The 22,848-nt window shown below is 40.3% G+C and overlaps 1 protein-coding gene and 1 non-coding gene across 2 annotated transcripts; one reads left to right on the top strand and one right to left on the bottom strand.

Moving 5' to 3' along the window:
* Positions 1-12,576: 12,576 nt before the first annotated feature.
* On the top strand, positions 12,577-13,637 carry LOC149493282 (uncharacterized). The gene is made up of 2 exons (XM_089715457.1): positions 12,577-13,544; positions 13,607-13,637. Exons 1-2 carry the CDS (start codon positions 12,577-12,579, stop codon positions 13,635-13,637), a joined length of 999 nt encoding a protein of 332 aa, XP_089571583.1.
* On the bottom strand, positions 13,012-13,118 carry LOC149493283 (small nucleolar RNA R71). Its single transcript, XR_016318659.1, has one exon. It is a non-coding gene; the product is annotated as a small nucleolar RNA R71 (small nucleolar RNA).
* Positions 13,638-22,848: the final 9,211 nt, after the last annotated feature.

The following is a 22,848-nucleotide window of genomic DNA, read 5'->3' as shown; positions in this document are numbered from 1 at the left end:
TGATTTGCAATTGATAGTGTTGATTTTTATAGTATTTTTATTGTAATTTTGATTGAAATTTCTATTACTTTTAATTTATTTAAATTAGTTTTTATGAATTATTGATATGTTTTTATTCAAAAGTTTCCTTTAATCACAACTCACTTGATTGGAAAGAAAATTGTAGGATTTTGCAAAGAAAAGAACAAAAATAAAGCAAGGTACAATTGGCATGCCCCAGCCCGTGTCAAGCAGCACGGCCGTGTCTGGCACAAGGAAAAACAACCCAAGAGACAGAGAGATGCACGCCCCAAGCCGTGCCGAGGAACACGCCCGTGTGCGCTAGCCTGCCCAGCCATGCCAGTCAGCACGCCCGTGCCTCATATGCCTCTGACTTCTAGAGAGATGCACGCCCCATCCCGTGCTACCCCGCACGCCCGTGCGCGCTATCAACCAGACTTCCAGGAGACTGCACGCCCGAGCAACACGCCCGTGCGCGCTAGCATGCCCAGGACGTGCCGTGCAACACGCCCCTTGTCGAAGCCTCTGACCTCCAAGGCCTGGCACGCCCCAGGCCGTGCCTGTCAGCACGCCCGTGCCAAGCAAGAAATCAATGTTTTGAGTCACAAGTTGCAACCTACTTCTACCAAATTATGAAGCATATTTTGGACAACTCTCCTCACATGCAAACCAAGATCAACTCTATGCACATGGGTGAATCATGATTAAAGAAAATATACACCTAAAAGAGAGATTTACAACCTAACAAAAGAAGACTTTGACCATTAAACCCTATGGAATCTGTGAATACTCAAATTTTGAGACTCGAAAAGCCGGTTTTCCCGGCCGCGGCGGTGGCGGCCGCCCTTAAAGGCGGCCGTGCCACCGGCGACAGCGGCTGCAGTCGCCTGTGAATATTCAAATTTTTCGAGGCTCAAAAGCCTATTTTTTCCGACTGCGAATAGTCCGGCCGGACTGGAGGCCTTTCGGAAAGTTCACCGGAAGTATGCCAATATGGTACTTGAAACGTCCGGAAAATTACGAGGATCACGGAACTGGTCCCGGAATATTTTTTGGAGGTCCGGAACTCCCGGAAAAGCCCCCGGAGTGAACCTGCCTGCCCCGGTGGCTCAGCCACCGGAGCCAGCCGCTGATCCGGCGGCCCATCCCGGCGGCCCAGCCGCCGGTCAGGCCGCCGACCCGGCGGCCCAGTCGCCGAAGGACCGGCGGCTCGGCCGCCGGGAAGGTCGCCAAGTCGGCGGCCCAGCCGCCTACGGACCGACGGCCCGGCCGCCGGGCAGGCCGCCGAGTCGGCGGCCCAGCCGCCGAGACCTGGCGGCCCGGCCGCCGGGATGGCCGCCGGGCCGGCGACCCGGCCACCGAAAACAGTCCGTTTTTTTGTGCCTATAAATACAAACCTCGGGCCTCCTTTTTTCGACACTCAGTCTGTGTTGACGGACGCTCCTTCTCCCTCTCGCTCCTTGCGATTCTTTACTGCTTTTTTGCATTTTAATTTAGCTTTTATTGCTTTCTTTCTTTGTTATTTGGGTAATTAAAATTAAATTAAATTAATTAATTTCCCTTAACGAGGAGCTTAACCTGGAGTTAAGAAGTGGCCGTCGACTAAATCAGGTACACAAAACTAAACTCTGTCTTTTTTAATTTTAGCATTTCATGCATGTTTCTCTTCTACTCCTCTTAAATTCTATAACTGCATAAATGCATTCATATCATCCACAAGGCAAACAAATTGCCTCAATTAAATAAAATTAAGCTTAAATGCCCGGTTAATCAATAATCGTGGTATTAAAGCTTAAATTCGACAATATTGGCTAAAAAAGCCTAGTTAATCCATAACTATGGTAAAAGTGCCTTTATTTCGAACAGTTTTCGGCCTAAGTCTAATTAATCAATAATTGTGACTAAAAGGCCCTAATTAAACACTTTTTTTATTATGGCAATCAATTGCCTATATTTCAATTTAATTAATCACTTTAGGCAAACAAATTACCTACAAGTGAGAATTAATCAGTTTTTAAGCGACAAACCGCTTAAATCAAAATTTGGCTAAAAGCCTTTAATTAATCACTTTAGGCAAACAAATTGCCTATAAGTGAAGATTAACCTTTTTGTAGCGACAAATCGCTTAAATTAAATTTCTTTGGCTAAAAGCCTTCAAACAATTTTTTGGCAAATAAACTGCCTTAAATCAATCCATTTAGGTGACAATCGCCCAATTAACATCATTTGGCAAATTAATTGCCTAAACCAATATTTTGGCTTTAAAAGCCTTAAAACAATTCGTTTTGGCACAAATGCCTTAAAAATCAATCTTTTGGCAAGAATAAGCCCAAATTAAATTCTTTTGGCTAAAAGCCTCAAAATCAACATTTTGGCACCAAGTGCCTAAATCAATCAATCTTTTGGCAAAATGCCTAAACGAAATGCACAAAGCATACACACACTCATGCATTAAGCATCCCCTTCAAAAGCCCTCTAAAAGAGGCCTATCGAACTACGTTGACTTTGATCTTCCATTCAAACGGAAGTACGTAGGCACGTTCGGGATTTCACCCCGAGTGGCAAGTCGAATTCATTCAAACATTTCATTTGGTCCAATTACTTCATTTTCCTTGCAAAGCAAACATTCATTCATTTTGGTTAGTTTAGCAGCATGACATAGTCTCGGGATCCATCTCGGGTTTGCATACCATGCCTTAGACATTGGGCTAATTAATCTAGTAACTAGATTAATTAAAATTGGAGTCACTTAGGGTTTTTCCTAGTTTACCCTAAAACAATTAAACAAGGTGGCGACTCATTCATTCACGTGCATTTCTTCCTTAGTCACATGCATTCATATGCCCATGATATTTTGGGGAGGGGTTCACAGTTTGGCGACTTCACTGGGGATTTATGTAATCATTTTGCATAAAGTGGACTACAATTGCTGTGTAAACTAACCTGTCCTTCTTTAGGGCATTATTTTACAATGCTTTATTTTGCAGGGTACCTTAGCACAAATCAAGTATTCTTTCTTTAAGAATACGAGATGAGGAATTTAAACTAAAATTGTACAAATTGTTTAAGACATTTTAATTTATTTATTTATTTGCACGATTGAGAGAATCTTTTTCTCCATTACATAAAAAAATGAATTTCAAATGAATTTCTTCTCTCTCTGTTCAAACTTCTGAGTCTGGATAGCAAGTAGCGCTGATCGACAGGTCTCCTTGATTATGTCGACGGACAGCCAAAGCGTCCTCCCTGTTACCGCAAACCATCCCTAATCCTTTTGGGGGTGGCCCATGGGTATGCGTACCGTTGGACCCACGCGAAACTCTTTGTTTCACATGTGGTTAGGTATATCCTTACTCAAGGTTCAAGGGTCCCTTAATAAGCCAATACTCTATTTGTGTTATAGCCTATAGAACCTATCCTTTAGGGCTGTATGCACCCAATGATGCTGAATCATTCCATTAAAATGAATTATGTTGTGATGTTGTGCGCATTCACGCATTCATCCCATACTTCACAAAAAAAAAACAACAGTTCATTTCAAAGCTGGAAAATCACATTTTGGTCCCTGAGACCTGAAAAATTCACAATTTGGCCCAAAAGGCCCAAAAGTTCACAATTTGGCCCCTAAGGCCCAAAAAAAATTCCCAATTTGGCCCCTAAGGCCCAAAATTCCCAATTTGGCCCCAAAGGCCCAAAAATTCACACTTTGGCCCCAAAGGCCCAAAAGTTCACATTTTGGCCCCTAAGGCCCAAAAATTTTTTTGAGAACTTAGGGTCTTTCGAAAAGTCGAGGTGTCCAGCCCTAAACACTCTACCTTACATATCACATCCCATGGAGTTCTATCCTAGGTGTCCTAGCATACCAATATCACCCCACATCACAAGGGTCATGTCCAAATACCTCGCCCATACACTACCCTACCTCACACTATCTCACATACCCTATGAAAATACCTTATAGTCTAATCATTTTGACTATGTCCTTTCACAGGTACCCCTCCAAAGACCACCTGTACCCGAAACACCAACTGAGCTCACAAGTCCAACAACCCCGACTGCACCAATGGCATCACTGTCTGACATCCAAAACCTCATTGAACAACTGGAAGCCAGAATGGAGGCTAGAATGAATGAGGCATTGGCTGCCCAGAGGATTGCCCTAATAGCTGAACTAGGTGGTGGTAATGGAAATGGGGCTTCCGCCGGGGGAAGTGGACCTTCTGCCTCCAATCAAGGACCTGCTGCAGAACCGACAAACCCTACCCTTAACCTGGATGACATGCCCTCTGGAACTGCTTCTGAGCTGGAAGCTCAGAAAATAAGAGAGAAGTTGGAATTGTTGGAAAGGTCAATCACCGCCCTTAAGACACACAAAGAAGTCGTGGACATGGACTCCTTGTCCTTATTCCCCGAAGCAAGATTACCTACAAAATTCAAAATGCCCAACATGGATAAGTTTGACGGAACCACTTGTCCCAAAACGCACCTGAAAATGTATGTGGGTGCCCTAAACCCGTTTGGCCTGAACAGCGAGCTCCTTGCTCAGTTGTTTCAGCAATCTTTGACTGGTGCTGCATTAAGATGGTTTGTAAGCTTGGATCGTTCCAAAATGAAGAATTGGGAGGACATATGCAATGCTTTCAACACACAGTACCATTATAATATCGAAGTGGATGTTACCCGGAGGGAGCTGGAAACCACTAGACAAAAGAACAATGAGTCTTTCTCCTCGTTCCTTTCGAGGTGGAGAGCCAAAGCTGCTCAAATGATCAACCGACCCTCTGAACAGGAACAAGTTGACATAATAATCAAGAATTTACTGCCTGTCTACCAGTCACAGCTTCAAACACAGTACTTGCCTACGTTCCAATCGCTCATTGCGACTGCAACTAAGGTGGAAGACTTAATCCAGTTGGGTCAACTCAAAGAAGACTCATACAAGAAGCAGAATCATGCTGGGTCCAGTGAGACAAACGAAATAGCCAGTATAATCCCCACGAATCCTTTACGTGTTGGGAATTTGGGAAACAATTAGCCAAGGAGGCAATATACTGATCTCGGCATGCCAACCCTTTTGGTGTTCCGAGAAGCAGTGAAAGCAAATTTACTGAAGCCCTTAGAAGCAAGGCCATTACCAAACCCCTGCCTCGGAATTTCAAAACCAATGAATACTGTGAGTACCATCAAGGACATGGGCATAAGACCGAATCATGCTGGACTTTGAAAAACCGTCTACAAGACCTAGTTGACAATGGGTCCATCATCCCCAAGAGCAAGCTGAACATCAACCAATCCCTTGCCTAACCATGGGATTAATGCAAAAAAAAAATTTGCTGAACAAGAATCGTTCGATCCTTTCGAACTTTTTCTTAGAATTGAATGAAGTTTGTGTCTGAGAAGGTTGAGATCAAGCCTCCAAAAGAACAAAGGTATTGTTCAAGACCAACAACAACATGTCTGATCGATTGAAGCATCGAGAAGAACAAAGTCACTACAGTCAATCCAATCCTAGTCCATCACAACCCACCTAGAGTCTATCTTTTAGGGTCTAGTTTCTTTTTTCTTTTCATTTTCATTTCCATTCAAGTATTCATTTGTAAATCTAAGTGTCTTTTGTACACAAATTTTGTCTTATCAATAAAAAGGGATCAGTTTACGTTCCAATCATATTTATACTCTTTCCCTATCCTTGCTTGTGAAAGCAAAAAAAAAAAAAAAAAAAAAAAAAAAAAAAAAAAAATCGAAAAAAATAATAAAAAAAATTGAAAAAAATAAAAAAAAATGACAAAAAGATAATAAAAATTGGCAAAGAAAAATGCATTCATCCTTTCATTTGCTCTGCATCAATCAAAGCTGGGGGCATCCTAAGAAGCACCATCAAAGGGGAAGTTTTGAAGGGTAATCATGGAAAGGATCCAGCAAAGGGTACGCAAGACTTCAAAACAGTACCGAGGCAAAGCCGATTGAAGGGGTTAGGGCCAGAATGGTTTCTCCAAAAACCCAGGAATGGAAGATGCTCCGACAGAGAGGTGTTTGAATTTCGAGCTTAAAAGCGACAGAATAAAAGAAGTTATATTTGGAATTGGGTTGGGTCTACACGAAGTCGCAATGCTATCCATACACTACTCAAGTCATCTCAGAATCCAGTTGCCTCGAAATTCTTTATGGAGAGGCTGCTTCTAAGCAGGCATAGGGAAAAACGGGACAAAAGGAACCCCTGGTCAAAAGGAAGAAAACAAGCAAAAGAAAAAAATGGGTCAAAGAGGAACTCCTGCACAAAAGAAAGAAATCAAGGACAAAGCTACAGGAAATCGAGTTGTCAAAAACGGGTCAACTGCAGGCTCTCCGTTAAATTCAAGACCATCAAGGGTAGATGACAAATCATTTCAGCCATAAGGACAAAGACCAAGCGGCTACTCACACTTTGAAAAAGCAAGTTAAAAGAAGCAGTCATTTTCACGAATTGGATGACAACAAAGACCAAGCATGGCACAAGTACAAGTGTCCTTATAAACAAGGATCATTTCTCAAAACGGGGAAAAGGAAGAGTCTCCTCAAAATTCCTTATGGAGAGGAGAACCATTGAGGAAATAAGTTTCAAGTTCAGAGGAAGATAAAGTTCAAGAAAAGGAATCAAATTAACCTCAAGAATTCAAACATGGCAAAGCCATAAACTCAAAGCATAAAAGCTTCTTCAACACTCAAGCCCCTCAAGTTACCGCCACAATGTGGGTATTCAAAACTCTTTGTGGCGAATACAAGTCACATTTCAGTCAACCAGTGGTAAAACCACTACAACAACAAAGTCAGATTCGCCTAGGGTCATCACTATCATACGAGCTCGAGTCAATAAGTTGATTCAACATCATCTAAGTCAGGAATGAATCCCGTAAAGACATCAAGCCGGGAAGGAATCCCGCGAAGAAATCAAGTCAGAAATGAATTCTGCATCAACATCAAGCCGGGAAAGAATCCCGCGAAGACATCCAGTCGGGAATGAATCCCGCAAAGACATCAAGTTGGGAAGGAATCCCGCAAAGACATCAAGTCGGGAAGGAATCCCGCAAAGACATCAAGCCGGGAAGAAATCCCGCGAAAGAAATTGAGTCAGAAATGAATTCTGCATCAACATCAAGCCGGGAAAGAATCCCGCAAAGACATCCAGTCGGGAAAGAATCCCGCAGAGACATCCAGCCGGGAAGGAATCCCGCAAAAAAAAAAAAAAAAAATCAAATCGGAGATGAATTCTGTATTAATATCAAGTCAGGAAGGAATCCCGAAGAAGTCAAATCGGAAATGAATTCCACAATCAAAATTAAGTCAGAATTGAATTCTGCCCCAGCAGCAAGCCGAAAATAAATTCCGCACCAAGACGGAAAGGAATTCCGCACTAACATCAAGACGGAGATGAATTCCGCACCAGCCGAGCACGAAGTTCGCATCCCGGAAGGAACTACGAAAGACCTAATTCTCCCCATCCCCCGAAGAGTTCTTGGAGATACGTAGGCAGCCACAAAGGCGCGGTCACAAACATAAGTTTGCATCATAAATAGCATTTTCTCTTTGCCAATATAAAAAATAAAAAAATAAAAAAGAGAAGAAAAGAAAAATAAAAGCTGGAGTTGAAAACCCGAAAGGGCGGCTTCAGGCAAGAATTGAGCCCGCTAGGCTGAAAACCCGAAAGGGCGGTCTAGGCAAAAGTTAGGGCAAAGAGCCTGCTAGAGTCGAAAACCCGAAAGGGCGGCTACTAGGCAAAAGTTAAGGCCAAAAAAAAAAAAAAAAAAAAAAAAAAAAAAGGTGCTTTCAAAGGTCTCCTTGGAAGTATATAAATCATTTTTTCCAGGAATCACTGAGTTCCTTCGAGTCAAAATTCACTACAAGAAAACTTTGGGTCTCTAAATCGAGTCTCTAAAATCAAGTCTCCATCACCAGTGGTCATTCCACAACGGGCCACAAAAATCGAGTCATTCTCAAAAGTCCGTTTTGAAAGCGTCACTCTTTGAGTCATTCCTCGAAGAAAGAGGGAGAGAGAAAAATGTCAAAACAATCCCTAAAAAAGTGTCAAACATAATCATTGAGAGGTAATTCTTTAATACCTCGTCTCCACTCGGACCATCGTTTCTTCGATCCTTTCAGACGAGCGATGTCATCCACATTGTCCGTTTCCTCGAGTCATATAAGTAACCTTGTTCTCTTTGATTCCTCGATCGAAAGGACAAATACAACACCAATGTTTTGAAGTATTCCATGGTCAGCACCATTCTGGGGGCAAGAAGTGATAAGAACCTTCACCATTCTCCCATCACAGAAGTAATCACAGAATTTTAGTCTTTCATTAAGAAGAAATTCTGTTTCGGCTAATAAAGGCATCAATTCCCTCAAGCAGGGGGCAAAATCCTCCAAGTCGAATTCAGGGGCAAGTGTTATAAAAAAAAACATACACAACCCAGGGTGGAACCCAACCATCGTCAATCTCTTTTACCCAAACCCAGGGTAGAACCCGGTTAATGGTTAACTTTCTTACATAAAACCTAGGGTGAAACCCTAACCAATAACCAACCCTTTTTCATCCAAAACCAAGCCATTTGATCATTTCGACTTTAGGTGGACCCTTGGTTCTCAATGAGAAAAGTAAAAATAAAGCAAATCTCTTTTCAAGCCCTCATTAAGAGGCAAAACATCTTTTCAAGTCCTCTAAGAGGCCAAACATCTTTTCTAGCCCTCATTAAGAGGCAAAACATCTTTTCAAAGTCCTCTAAGAGGCAAAATCTCTTTTCAAGCCCTCATCAAGAGGCAAAACATCTTTTCAAGCCCTCTAAGAGGCAAACATCTTTTCAAGTCCTCTAAGAGGCAAAACATCTTTTCAAGCCCTCATTAAGAGGCAAAATCTCTTTTCAAGCCCTCATTAAGAGGCAAAACATCTTTTCAAGTCCTCTAAGAGGCAAAACATCTTTTCAAGCCCTCATTAAGAGGCAAAATCTATTTTCAAGTCCTCATTAAGAGGCAAAACCTCTCTTTTCAAGTCCTTTAAGAGGCAAAACTTCTTTTTAAGCCCTCATTAAGAGGCAAAAACATCTTTAAGTTACCAACATAAATCCATGCATTTGATCATTTCATTTTCAAAAAAAAAAAAAAAAAAAAAAACCACGGCGGGGTTTCCTCCGCTGCCCATCCTCAAAATTTGGTCTTCAGACAACCACCGACACCCATAAATCATTTTTATGGTTGCCGGTGGGGGGCAACTGTGAATACTCAAATTTTGAGACTCGAAAAGCCGGTTTTCCCGGCCGCGGCGGTGGCGGCCGCCCTTAAAGGCGGCCGTGCCGCCGGCGACAGCGGCTGCAGTCGCCTGTGAATATTCAAATTTTTCGAGGCTCAAAAGCCTGTTTTTTCTGACTGCGAACAGTCCGGCCGGACTGGAGGCCTTTCGGAAAGTTCACCGGAAGTATGCCAATATGGTACTTGAAACGTCCGAAAAATTACGAGGATCACGAAACTGGTCCCGGAATATTTTTTGGCGGTCCGGAACTCCCGGAAAAGCCCCCGGAGTGAACCTGCCTGCCCCGGTGGCTCAGCCACCGGAGCCAGCCGCTGATCCAGCGACCCATCCCGGCGGCCCAGCCGCCGGTCAGGCCGCCGACCCGGCGGCCCAGCCGACGAAGGACCGGCGGCTCGGCCGCCGGGAAGGTCGCCAAGTCGGCGGCCCAGCCGCCTACGGACCGGCGGCCCGGCCGCCGGGCGGGCCGCCGAGTCGGCAGCCCAGCCGCCGAGACCCGGCGGCCCGGCCGCCGGGATGGCCGTCGGGCCGGCGACCCGGCCACCGAAAACAGTCCGTTTTTTTGTGCCTATAAATACAGACCTCGGGCCTCCTTTTTTCGACACTCAGTCTGTGTTGACGGACGCTCCTTCTCCCTCTCGCTCCTTGCGATTCTTTACTGCTTTTTTGCATTTTAATTTAGCTTTTATTGCTTTCTTTCTTTGTTATTTGGGTAATTAAAATTAAATTAAATTAATTAATTTCCCTTAACGAGGAGCTTAACCTGGAGTTAAGAAGTGGCCGTCGACTAAATCAGGTACACAAAACTAAACTCTGTCTTTTTTAATTTTAGCATTTCATGCATGTTTCTCTTCTACTCCTCTTAAATTCTATAACTGCATAAATGCATTCATATCATCCACAAGGCAAACAAATTGCCTCAATTAAATAAAATTAAGCTTAAATGCCCGGTTAATCAATAATCGTGGTATTAAAGCTTAAATTCGACAATATTGGCTAAAAAAGCCTAGTTAATCCATAACTATGGTAAAAGTGCCTTTATTTCGAACAGTTTTCGGCCTAAGTCTAATTAATCAATAATTGTGACTAAAAGGCCCTAATTAAACACTTTTTTTATTATGGCAATCAATTGCCTATATTTCAATTTAATTAATCACTTTAGGCAAACAAATTACCTACAAGTGATAATTAATCAGTTTTTAAGCGACAAACCGCTTAAATCAAAATTTGGCTAAAAGCCTTTAATTAATCACTTTAGGCAAACAAATTGCCTATAAGTGAAGATTAACCTTTTTGTAGCGACAAATCGCTTAAATTAAATTTCTTTGGCTAAAAGCCTTCAAACAATTTTTTGGCAAATAAACTGCCTTAAATCAATCCATTTAGGCGACAATCGCCCAATTAACATCATTTGGCAAATTAATTGCCTAAACCAATATTTTGGCTTTAAAAGCCTTAAAACAATTCGTTTTGGCACAAATGCCTTAAAAATCAATCTTTTGGCAAGAATAAGCCCAAATTAAATTCTTTTGGCTAAAAGCCTCAAAATCAACATTTTGGCACCAAGTGCCTAAATCAATCAATCTTTTGGCAAAATGCCTAAACGAAATGCACAAAGCATACACACACTCATGCATTAAGCATCCCCTTCAAAAGCCCTCTAAAAGAGGCCTATCGAACTACGTTGACTTTGATCTTCCATTCAAACGGAAGTACGTAGGCACGTTCGGGATTTCACCCCGAGTGGCAAGTCGAATTCATTCAAACATTTCATTTGGTCCAATTACTTCATTTTCCTTGCAAAGCAAACATTCATTCATTTTGGTTAGTTTAGCAGCATGACATAGTCTCGGGATCCATCTCGGGTTTGCATACCATGCCTTAGACATTGGGCTAATTAATCTAGTAACTAGATTAATTAAAATTGGAGTCACTTAGGGTTTTTCCTAGTTTACCCTAAAACAATTAAACAAGGTGGCGACTCATTCATTCACGTGCATTTCTTCCTTAGTCACATGCATTCATATGCCCATGATATTTTGGGGAGGGGTTCACAGAATCATATACCAAAGAAGTCTATTTAAAGAAGAGGATAGTTCATCTCAAGGGACAATCCCGATCACACACATTACATTCATCTCTATTTCTCTTCTCCCTCTCATAGCCGGTATATAGTCTCTTTTAGAAGTTAGGCATTGCAGAGTTGTCAAGTGTTTCAAGGAAGCCATCCAAGCAACCTATCACTAGTTCTTAACTCTAAACTCTTACTCTTGTTATTTCTTTCATCATCTTTATTGATTATGGAATATTTATCAAGTATTGTTGAATTTTATTTAAGTACTATGTGTAACTAATTTCTTATACTAGGGGTTTGATGTAGCTTAATCTCTTTTCCAATTTATGCAATTAGATTTATTTTTCCTTATTCAAGTTATGATTCATTAATGATCTTAATGCTTCTAGGCAGAATTGTCCCCTAGATTGATTTATTTCAATTATCACTATCGGAAGAAGGATTTTTGATAAGAAAAAGTTTAATAAATCACATGAGAATAACAACTTGATGCGGAAGCTATATGGTTTGACTCATGGGGGGTTTTCATGAATTAACAACCTTAGTTTATGGATTCATAAACAAACTACAAAACCTAATGATTTAATTTATATTTGATTGCGCTATTGGAAGATAGGTAATTAAATGGAATTAAAATAGCTAGCAATACATCGGAAGAGCTTGTTAGTGAATTCAGAGTTGTTTCCTCTACTTGAATAATTAAATTGATTAATGAATTAATGAAATAAATTGGATAGAGTTAAGTGAAATCAAAACCCCTAGTAGTTTTACTTCCTTGATTTCTTTAATCAATAATTGCTCGCTTAACTTCTTATTGTTACTTGTTAAATTTAATTTCTATAAACAATTTCCTCATTTATTGTTTAAATAATAACAAGATAACATAATTTTGGTACTTGGATTACAATCCTCGTGGGAACGATATCTCACTCATCATATATTACTTGTAGCGATTCGTACACTTGCGAAATAAGCTGTCAAGTTTTTGGCGCCGTTGCCGGGGATTGGCAAAGCCAATATCAATACGAATCATCCTGTTATTAATTTAGACATTTATTTATTTGTTTTTAGTCATTTAATTTCTCTGTAGACTATCTCAGGTTTTATGCAAAGAAGATCTAGAAGGACAGAACCTCTGATCTTTGATCCAGAAATTGAGAAAACCTGCAGAAGGAACAACGCAGCAAGGAGAGCACAAGAAAACAGAACCGAACAACAATCAAACATGAACGAAAATAATCCTCCACCTCCAGAAATGCCTCTTGCTGCAAATCCTCAGAACGGACAAAATGTCCGCACCTTGCGGGATTACACCACACCTTCTCTTAACGGAGCTACCTCCAGCATCACTAGACCAAGAGTGGAAGCAAATAATTTTGAAATTAAACCAGCAATAATACAAATGCTTTCCACTTCTATTCAATATGGAGGACTCCCTAGTGAAGATCCTAATGCTCACATCACCAATTTCCTGGAAATTTGTGATACTTTTAAACAAAATGGTGTTTCTGACGATGCCATTAGATTAAGACTCTTTCCTTTCACTCTAAGGGACAAAGCACGATCATGGTTACAATCTTGTCCTACTGGGAGTTTTACAACTTGGGAAGAGTTAGCCCAGAAATTTTTGGCTAAATTCTTTCCATCTTCTAAAACCACCAAATTAAGAAATGAGATCATGACTTTTGCTCATCATGATCAAGAAAGCTTGTATGAGGCTTGGGAAAGATTTAAAGATTTGTTGAGAAAATGTCCTCACCATAGTTTGCCCAAATGGTTACAAGTACAAACTTTCTATAATTCATTGTCACCTAACATTAAAATCACTTTGGATGCAGCTGCAGGAGGATCCTTTGAAAGAAAAGAGATCGATGAGGCATATGATTTAATAGAAGAAATGGCAAGCAATAGCCATTATCAAAGCAGTTCTGAAAGAAGAAAAACTGCTGGAATCTATGAAATAGATGCCATCACTGCACTCAATGCCAAGGTTGATAACATGGTAAGAAAGCTCGATTTGCTAACCACTAAATCTGTGAACTCTATCATGCAAACTTGTGACAGATGCAATGAACCGCATGGAGTTGGAGAATGCATGCTAGATTCTGCAAATCCACAAACTTTGGAGCAAGTGAACTATGTGATGAATCAACAAAGGAGGAACTACCCATATTCGAATCCCTACGATAACAGGTTGAGGAATCATCCAAACCTTTCTTATGGTAATTCTAACAACACTTTAAATGCACCACCAGGTTTCTTGCCTCCGGAGAAAAAGTCTCATGATGATCTCCTCACTGCCCTTTCAAAATCGCACATGGATTTCATGAACGAAACAAGAGAACACAATAAAATCCAACAAGCTGCGATAAGGAATCTGGAAATCCAAATGGGATAGTTTGCAAACATGATGGCAGCTAGACCTCAAGGTACGTTACCTAGCAACACGGAAAAAAATCCTAAGGAGCAGGTACAAGCCATCACCTTGAGGAGTGGAAGAGAGTTGGAGGACAAACCCAGAAAAGAGAAAAAGAAGGAGAAGGAAGAGGAGAAAAAAGCGCCTATCATTGATCTGGTGGAGAAGGAAGAAGTGAAACCGTACGTTCCACCCGTTCCATTTCCACAAAGGTTGAAAAAGACACAGGATGACCAAAGCTTCATGAAATTTCTAGACGTCTTCAAAAAGCTTCAAATAAACATTCCTTTTGCTGAAGCTCTTGCTCAAATGCCAAGCTATGCAAAATTCTTAAAGGAAATCTTGAGCAAGAAAAGAAAGATCGATGACCAAGGAATGGTAAAACTGACTGAGGAATGCAGTGCGATCATTCAAAACAAATTGCCACCAAAGCTTAAAGATCCAGGGAGTTTTTCTATTCCTTGTAACATTGGCAATTTAAATTTTGAAAAGGCTTTAGCTGACTTAGGAGCTAGCATAAATCTGATGTCTTATGAAGTTTTTAAAATGCTAGGTATGGGGGAACTCAAGCCAACAAGGATGTCTCTACAATTGGCAGATCGATCGATCAAATATCCCAAAGGAATTATTGAAGACGTACTGGTCAAGGTAGGAAAATTCATTTTTCCAGTAGATTTTGTCATCCTTGACATTGATGAAGGAAGAGAAGGATCATTGATCCTTGGAAGACCTTTTCTTGCAACTGCAAGAGCTCTAATTGATGTACATGATGGGAAACTGACATTGAGAGTAGGTCAAGAAGAAGTTGTTTTTGATGTGTTAAAATCTTGTAAACTTCCTATGGACTACGATGATTGCTTTAGAATAGATGTAATAGATACATGTGTAGATAAAACTCTATATAGCATAGATGATAACAATGCAGAAAAAGAAAAAGAAAAAGAAGACACACCACCTAACCAAGAACTGAAGCAGCTTCCTCCTCATTTGAAGCATGCATTTCTAGGTGAAAACAACTCCTTTCCTGTTATTATTTCCTCTCACTTAACGCTTGATCAAGAGGAAGGATTGTTGCAGGTTCTTCGAAAGCACAAGAAGGCAATAGGGTGGTCAATTTCTGATTTACAAGGAATAAGCCCAAGTGTATGCATGCATAAAATCCTAATGGAAGATGACTACAAACCTTCAATCGAACATCAAAGACGTTTGAATCCGAACATGAAGGAGGTGGTGAAAGCTGAAATCATAAAACTTCTGGATGCCGGAATTATCTATCCAATCTCCGATAGTAGTTGGGTAAGTCCTATTCAAGTGGTGCCAAAGAAGGGAGGTATGACTGTCATCTTTAATGAACACAATGAGTTAATTCCCACTAGAACAGTCACAGGTTGGCGTGTGTGCATTGATTACAGAAAATTAAACAAAGCAACACGTAAAGACCATTTTCCCTTACCCTTTATTGATCAAATGCTTGAAAGACTTGCAGGTTATCCTTTCTACTGTTTCTTGGATGGTTATTCCGGGTACTTTCAAATACCCATTGCTCCGGAAGATCAAGAAAAGACCACTTTCACTTGTCCTTATGGCACTTTTGCCTATAGGAGAATGCCTTTTGGACTATGCAATGCTCCTGCAACTTTCCAAAGATGCATGATGTCCATATTTTCTGATATGGTTGAGAAATCCATTGAGATATTTATGGATGATTTTTCTGTATTTGGTTCTTCTTTCGATGCATGTCTTTATAATCTATCTTTAGTAATGCAACGATGTGAAGATACTAACCTTGTGTTGAATTGGGAAAAATGTCACTTCATGGTTAGTGAAGGTATTGTCTTGGGGCATAAAATCTCTCAACAAGGAATTGAAGTAGACAAAGCCAAAGTCGAGGTAATTGAAAAACTACCTCCTCCTAACTCAGTGAAAGGCATAAGAAGTTTTCTTGGTCATGCAGGGTTCTACAGAAGGTTTATCAAAGACTTCTCAAAAATCACGAAACCTCTTTGTAATTTATTAGTTAAAGATGTCCTTTTCAATTTTGACAAAGAATGTTTAGATGCTTTTAACAGATTAAAGAAGGAGTTAATCTCAGCACCTATCATCACCACACCAGATTGGACTCTCCCATTTGAACTTATGTGTGATGCTAGTGATCATGCTGTTGGAGCTGTTCTTGGACAACGAAAGGACAAGCAGTTGCATGTCATTTATTATGCTAGTCGCACATTGAATGACGCACAATTGAATTATGCAACTACTGAAAAAGAATTGTTAGCTATTGTTTTTGCTTTTGATAAATTCAGAGCATATTTAATTGGGGTCAAAACAATAGTTTACACAGACCACTCAGCCATCAAATATTTGATAGAAAAGAAAGATGCTAAACCGAGACTGATTCGTTGGGTTCTCTTATTGCAGGAATTTGATCTGGAAATTCGAGACAAAAAGGGAACCGAGAATGTGGTGGCTGATCACCTTTCCAGGTTAGAATTAGGAGAAGAGGATACAACCGAGCTACAAATCAATGAGAGTTTTCCCCATGAGCATCTTCTGCTAATGACTCAAACCCCCTGGTATGCTGATATAGTCAACTATCTTGTGTGCAAAATTACTCCTCCCAATTTTTCTTATCAACAAAAGAAAAGATTTTTCCATGATATCAAATACTACTATTGGGAGGAGCCATTTTTGTTCAAATATTGTAGTGATCAACTATTCAGGCGGTGTATACCGGAAAGTGAAATGGAAAGTGTCCTTAAATTCTGCCATTCAATGGAATGTGGAGGACATTTTGGAGCAAACAAGACAGCAGCACGTATTTTGGAAAGCGGTTTGTATTGGCCTAATCTGTTTAAAGATGCTTTTAACTATGTTCGTCTTTGTGATAGATGTCAAAGGTTAGGTAACATTTCAAAGCGACATGAGATGCCTTTGCATGGCATTCTTGAGGTCGAAATTTTCGACGTTTGGGGTCTAGACTTCATGGGACCATTTCCATCGTCATACTCAAACCAATATATCCTAGTGGCAGTGGATTATGTATCAAAATGGGCAGAAGCTGTTGCCCTTCCCAATAACGATGCCAAAAGTGTAATGAGCTTCATCAAGAAATACATTTTCACACGGCATGGTACTCCAAGAGCAATAATCACCGATGGAGGTAAGCATTTCTGTAACAAGTACCTTGACTCACTACTTTCCAGATATGGCGTTACACATCGTGTAGGTACTCCATATCACCCTCAAACAAGCGGACAAGTAGAAGTCACGAACCGGGAAATCAAGAAGATTTTGGAGACAACTGTTGGCCAATCAAGGAAGGACTGGTCCAAGAAGCTCGATGATGCTCTTTGGGCCTATAGAACTGCTTTCAAGACACCAATTGGCATGTCACCATATCGAATGGTGTACGGTAAGGCTTGTCACCTCCCTGTCGAGATGGAGCATAAAGCATATTGGGCAATCAAATTTCTTAATTTTGACACTAAGGAAGCTGGTCAAAAGAGGTTGCTTCAATTGAATATGATGGATGAAATGAGGCTTCAAGCTTATGAAAATGCCAAGATCTATAAAGAACGCACCAAACAGTGGCATGATAAGCGTATTATTCTGCGGAATCTAAGGGTAGGCCAGCAGGTATTACTCTATAACTCTAGACTCCGCCTTTTTCCAGGAAAACTGCGCTCAAGGTGGTCTGGCCCCTTCACGATTAAAGAAATTTTCCCGCATGGAGCAGTAGAGATTATGGACAGTGACCGAAGTTTCAAAGTTAATGCTCACCGATTAAAGGTTTACCAAGGTGGAAATTTTGATCCTGTTAAAACCGCTATCAATCTTGAGTAAGTTTGAATCAGGTTCGGTACGTCGAACTTAACGACGTTAAACAAAAGTGCTTATGGGAGACAACCCATTTTCATTTTGATTATTTTGTTTTATGAGTTTGTTATAACTTTAATTGCTTTTTACAGTTGCCAAAAAAAAAAAAAAAAAAAAAGTTAAGATGATCTTGGTATGTAACTTAGCCAAACCATGCTCAAAAGAAAATTAAAGTTAAAAAAAAAAAAAAAAAAAAAAGAGAAACACGCCCTGAACCGTGCAGAGTTGCACGCCCGTGCCTTTATGCATGCCCACAGGCGTGCAGAACCACACGCCCGTGCCAGGTAAGATAAGTGCCCTGCAGGACTTCCAGAGAGGTGCACGCCCAAGGCCGTGCCGCGCAGCACGCCCGTGCGCGCATACGCAAGACTTCCAGAGAGGTGCACGCCCAAGGCCGTGCCGCGCAGCACTCCCGTGCGCGCATGCGCAGGACTTCCAGAGAGGTGCACGCCCAGGACCGTGTCACCACGCACGGCCGTGCACGCTATCACCCAGACTTCCAGGAGAGTGCACGCCCTGGACCGTGTCACTTTGCACGCCCGTGCGCGCTACCTTATTTAAATGACACGCCCTAGCGGCTGTATCATTCAACTCAACACGCCCTAGCCGTCACAGCCTCTTTCTCTCATTTTCTCTCATTTTCTCTCACTTTTCTCTCATTTTCCTTCATCTTCTTGCACTTATATCTGATTTTCTTCAATAATTTTTCACATCATGCCTCCTAGGTACAAGCGCAGCCGTTCTTCTTCATCAGTAGCGGCTAGACGAGGCTCCACCACAAGATCTTCCACGCCTTCTTCGGACACTACACCACTGCCTCCATTTGATATGGGTTCCAGCGACCAGTTAGAGAGGTACAATAAACTTCTACTACGCCCCATCTTACCAAATAAATTTATTGATGATCATGCTTTGTCGATTGTGGGGCTTAAAGATGCTGTGATTGAACCGTTGAAACGTGTAGGGTGGGGTGCCTTTATTCAAATGAAAGACCCGGTGTATCCTCCCCCTCACATTAGAATTTTTAAGCTCCTTTTCTGCATCAATTAAATTTCCAGCTGACAGTTTTAGAAATAAAGTCACATTTAGACTCCTAGGAAGAAATTTTGAATTATCCATAGATGAGGTTAGTCACATTTTCGGTTTTCCTACTGAAAATGCAGTCACCCAAGTCCCGAATGATTTTTTGGATCGTCATAGGTGGGGTGAGATAGCGGACGGAAGTGTTTATAGTGCTAGATCCTCCAAAGCATCAAAATTAAAAAGCCCCGCTTTACGATACATCCATAAGTTTTTGGTGCACACTATTTTTGGACGAAATGAGAGTGAAGGAGTTGTAGGGCGCAGTGAACTTTATTTTCTCTGGGCCATTCAAAATGGAGTGTTGTTAAATGTGGGCTATTGGCTAGGACAAAAATGGGCTCGAGTGGCACGCGCCGACAAGGGAGCCATTGTGATGGGTTTTGTTACACGCATTGCCACCTATTTGAGGATGTGGGATCCAGCTAGACCTATTTATGATAGCTTAGGAGCTGGTAGAGGGACTAGATTAGATATTGATCTTATGATTCACATGAAGATTGTGGAAAAATTTGGAGATACATATCGAGTCATAGGTGCACCAGCGGAAACCACTGACGAAGACATACCTGCAGCTACTAACATTGAGGAGGATCAGCCACCTCCTTTCCCTGGTTTTCCTTCCGGTGCAGGTACATCTGGAGCTGAACCTTCATTCCAGGGCACTTCCACTGTGTCAAATGATGAGCTGTTCGCCCGTATGTTTTCTCGCATGGATATGTTCGACACTCGACTTACCGGCATGGAGTCCATGATTAATGATCGCTTCCAGTCTCTTGAGATCACACAGGGCAGCATTGACTCTCGCTTGGACACTTTGCAGAGTCACTACCAAGGCCTCTCCACTCAGCTTCAGACTGTGATCCAGTTGCTTCAGCCTCCTCCTCCTCCACCACCAGAGGCCTGACTTTTTTTGCACTTCTTTGTTTATTCTCTTATTGTTCTAATTATCACACTTTTTGGCATTGGTTTGTTATGCACATTTTGGATTTCCCTTCATTCCAGTTACTTCTTTGGATCTATTTTTCTTTTTTTTGTTTGTCCATTTCCACATTTTGGTTATTATTTTATGTCTCTCACCTCATAGCTTGGATGATCTACCACTCTCCAGTGCATTCTCTTGCCCAACATGGTACACTTTCTGAACTTCTTATTATTTGCACTACCATAAGTTTGGGGAATTGCTCATTGAGGACAATGTGCTCAATTCAGTAGGGGGTGGACGTTTTATCCAAAGTATAAATTTTATTTCAATAAAATAAGTATGGAATAATTATTAGCATGAATTTATGATCTATCTTAGTTGAACTTTTGAATAAATTAATAATATTTCCAAAGTAAATTATTTTAAACCAAAAATTGATTTTAACATACTTCCTGAACTTAACCATTTGTTTAGAGCATTTTGGATCCAAAACTTGAATAAAGAGAAAAAGGACACTGAAGCCATCTTACATGTATGTTTTAAATCAATAAAGGATGAAGGTTTTAAAGAAAAACAAAAATCCATTTAAAACCAAGTAGTATGGAGCATAAAATGCAACTACTTGTTACTTATATCCCTATGTATAAGTGGTATAGAGCATAAAAATGCGACCACACAAAAATAAAATTGGTATGGAGCATAAAATGCAACCAATTAAAGAGATAGAATGAGGTTACCTAAAAATACCTTGAGATGAGAAATATTACATGTAAGCTTTATTTGTCCTAATACTTACTATTCAAAAAGAAGGAGGCAAAATGTTCTTTACTCATGTTTAATAAAAGGAATATGTTATATTAATTTTGGCTAAAAATAACTTACATAGGAATTTTATTTATAATTTATTCTTATGATTAATTCGGTTAAGTGATTAAATTCGCAATTAATTATTCCATGCTATTTTCAGAAGAATTTTGTTGCTTGAGGACAAGCAATGATTTAAGTTTGGGGAATTTTGATAGTGTTGATTTTTATAGTATTTTTATTGTAATTTTGATTGAAATTTCTATTACTTTTAATTTATTTAAATTAGTTTTTATGAATTATTGATATGTTTTTATTCAAAAGTTTCCTTTAATCACAACTCACTTGATTGGAAAGAAAATTGTAGGATTTTGCAAAGAAAAGAACAAAAATAAAGCAAGGTACAATTGGCACGCCCCAGCCCGTGTCAAGCAGCACGGCCGTGTCTGGCACAAGGAAAAACAACCCAAGAGACAGAGAGATGCACGCCCCAAGCCGTGCCGAGGAACACGCCCGTGCGCGCTAGCCTGCCCAGCCGTGCCAGTCAGCACGCCCGTGCCTCATATGCCTCTGACTTCTAGAGAGATGCACGCCCCATCCCGTGCTACCCCGCACGCCCGTGCGCGCTATCAACCAAACTTCCAGGAGACTGCACGCCCGGGCAACACGCCCGTGCGCGCTAGCATGCCCAGGACGTGCCGTGCAACACGCCCCTTGCCGAAGCCTCTGACCTCCAAGGCCTGGCACGCCCCAGGCCGTGCCTGTCAGCACGCCCGTGCCAAGCAAGAAATCAATGTTTTGAGTCAAAAGTTGCAACCTACTTCTACCAAATTATGAAGCATATTTTGGACAACTCTCCTCACATGCAAACCAAGATCAACTCTATGCACATGGGTGAATCATGATTAAAGAAAATATACACCTAAAAGAGAGATTTACAACCTAACAAAAGAAGACTTTGACCATTAAACCCTATGGAATCATATACCAAAGAAGTCTATTTAAAGAAGAGGATAGTTCATCTCAAGGGACAATCCCGATCACACACATTACATTCATCTCTATTTCTCTTCTCCCTCTCATAGCCTGTATATAGTCTCTTTTAGAAGTTAGGCATTGAAGAGTTGTCAAGTGTTTCAAGGAAGCCATCCAAGCAACCTATCACTAGTTCTTAATTCTAAACTCTTACTCTTGTTATTTCTTTCATCATCTTTATTGATTATGGAATATTTATCAAGTATTGTTGAGTTTTATTTAAGTACTATGTGTAACTAATTTCTTATACTAGGGGTTTGATGTAGCTTAATCTCTTTTCCAATTTATGCAATTAGATTTATTTTTCCTTATTCAAGTTATGATTCATTAATGATCTTAATGCTTCTAGGCAGAATTGTCCCCTAGATTGATTTATTTCAATTATCACTATCGGAAGAAGGATTTTTGATAAGAAAAAGTTTAATAAATCACATGAGAATAACAACTTGATGCGGAAGCTATATGGTTTGACTCATGGGGGGTTTTCATGAATTAACAACCTTAGTTTATGGATTCATAAACAAACTACAAAACCTAATGATTTAATTTATATTTGATTGCGCTATTGGAAGATAGGTAATTAAATGGAATTAAAATAGCTAGCAATACATCGGAAGAGCTTGTTAGTGAATTCAGAGTTGTTTCCTCTACTTGAATAATTAAATTGATTAATGAATTAATGAAATAAATTGGATAGAGTTAAGTGAAATCAAAACCCCTAGTAGTTTTACTTCCTTGATTTCTTTAATCAATAATTGCTCGCTTAACTTCTTATTGTTACTTGTTAAATTTAATTTCTATAAACAATTTCCTCATTTATTGTTTAAACAATAACAAGATAACATAATTTTGGTACTTGGATTACAATCCTCGTGGGAACGATATCTCACTCATCATATATTACTTGTAGCGATTCGTACACTTGCGAAATAAGCTGTCAGCAATATAGGCAATTTATTGCCAAGAGAAAAAAAAGTGGTTAATTAAGGCTATTTAGCCACAATTATTGATTAATTGGACTTGAGCCGGACTGTTCGAAATAAAGTCGATTATACCATAGTCATTAATTGACTAGATACTTTAGCCAATATTGTCGAATTTAGGCTTTAACACCACGATTATTAATTAACCGGGCATTTAAGCTTAGTCATATTTAATTGAGGCAGTTTATTTGCCAAATTGATTACGTGCATGCATTTATGCAGCAGTTTAATTCAGAATTGGAGTAGAAGAGAATATGCACAAAATGCTGAAATTAAATGGGCAGGGTTTCATTATTACCTGAGTTAATCGGCGGCCGCTTCTTAGCTTCAGCTTGAAAATTTCAGATTAAGCTCCTCGTTTGGGGAACATTAATTAGA

Source organism: Jatropha curcas, chromosome 10 (assembly GCF_041381405.1).
Source record: "Jatropha curcas cultivar XTBG-Jc1 chromosome 10, XTBG_Jcur_1.0, whole genome shotgun sequence".
NCBI classification, from domain to species: domain Eukaryota; kingdom Viridiplantae; phylum Streptophyta; class Magnoliopsida; order Malpighiales; family Euphorbiaceae; genus Jatropha; species Jatropha curcas.
Note: the sequence above shows the minus strand (reverse complement) of the source record. Positions and strands in the feature narration are given on the sequence as shown.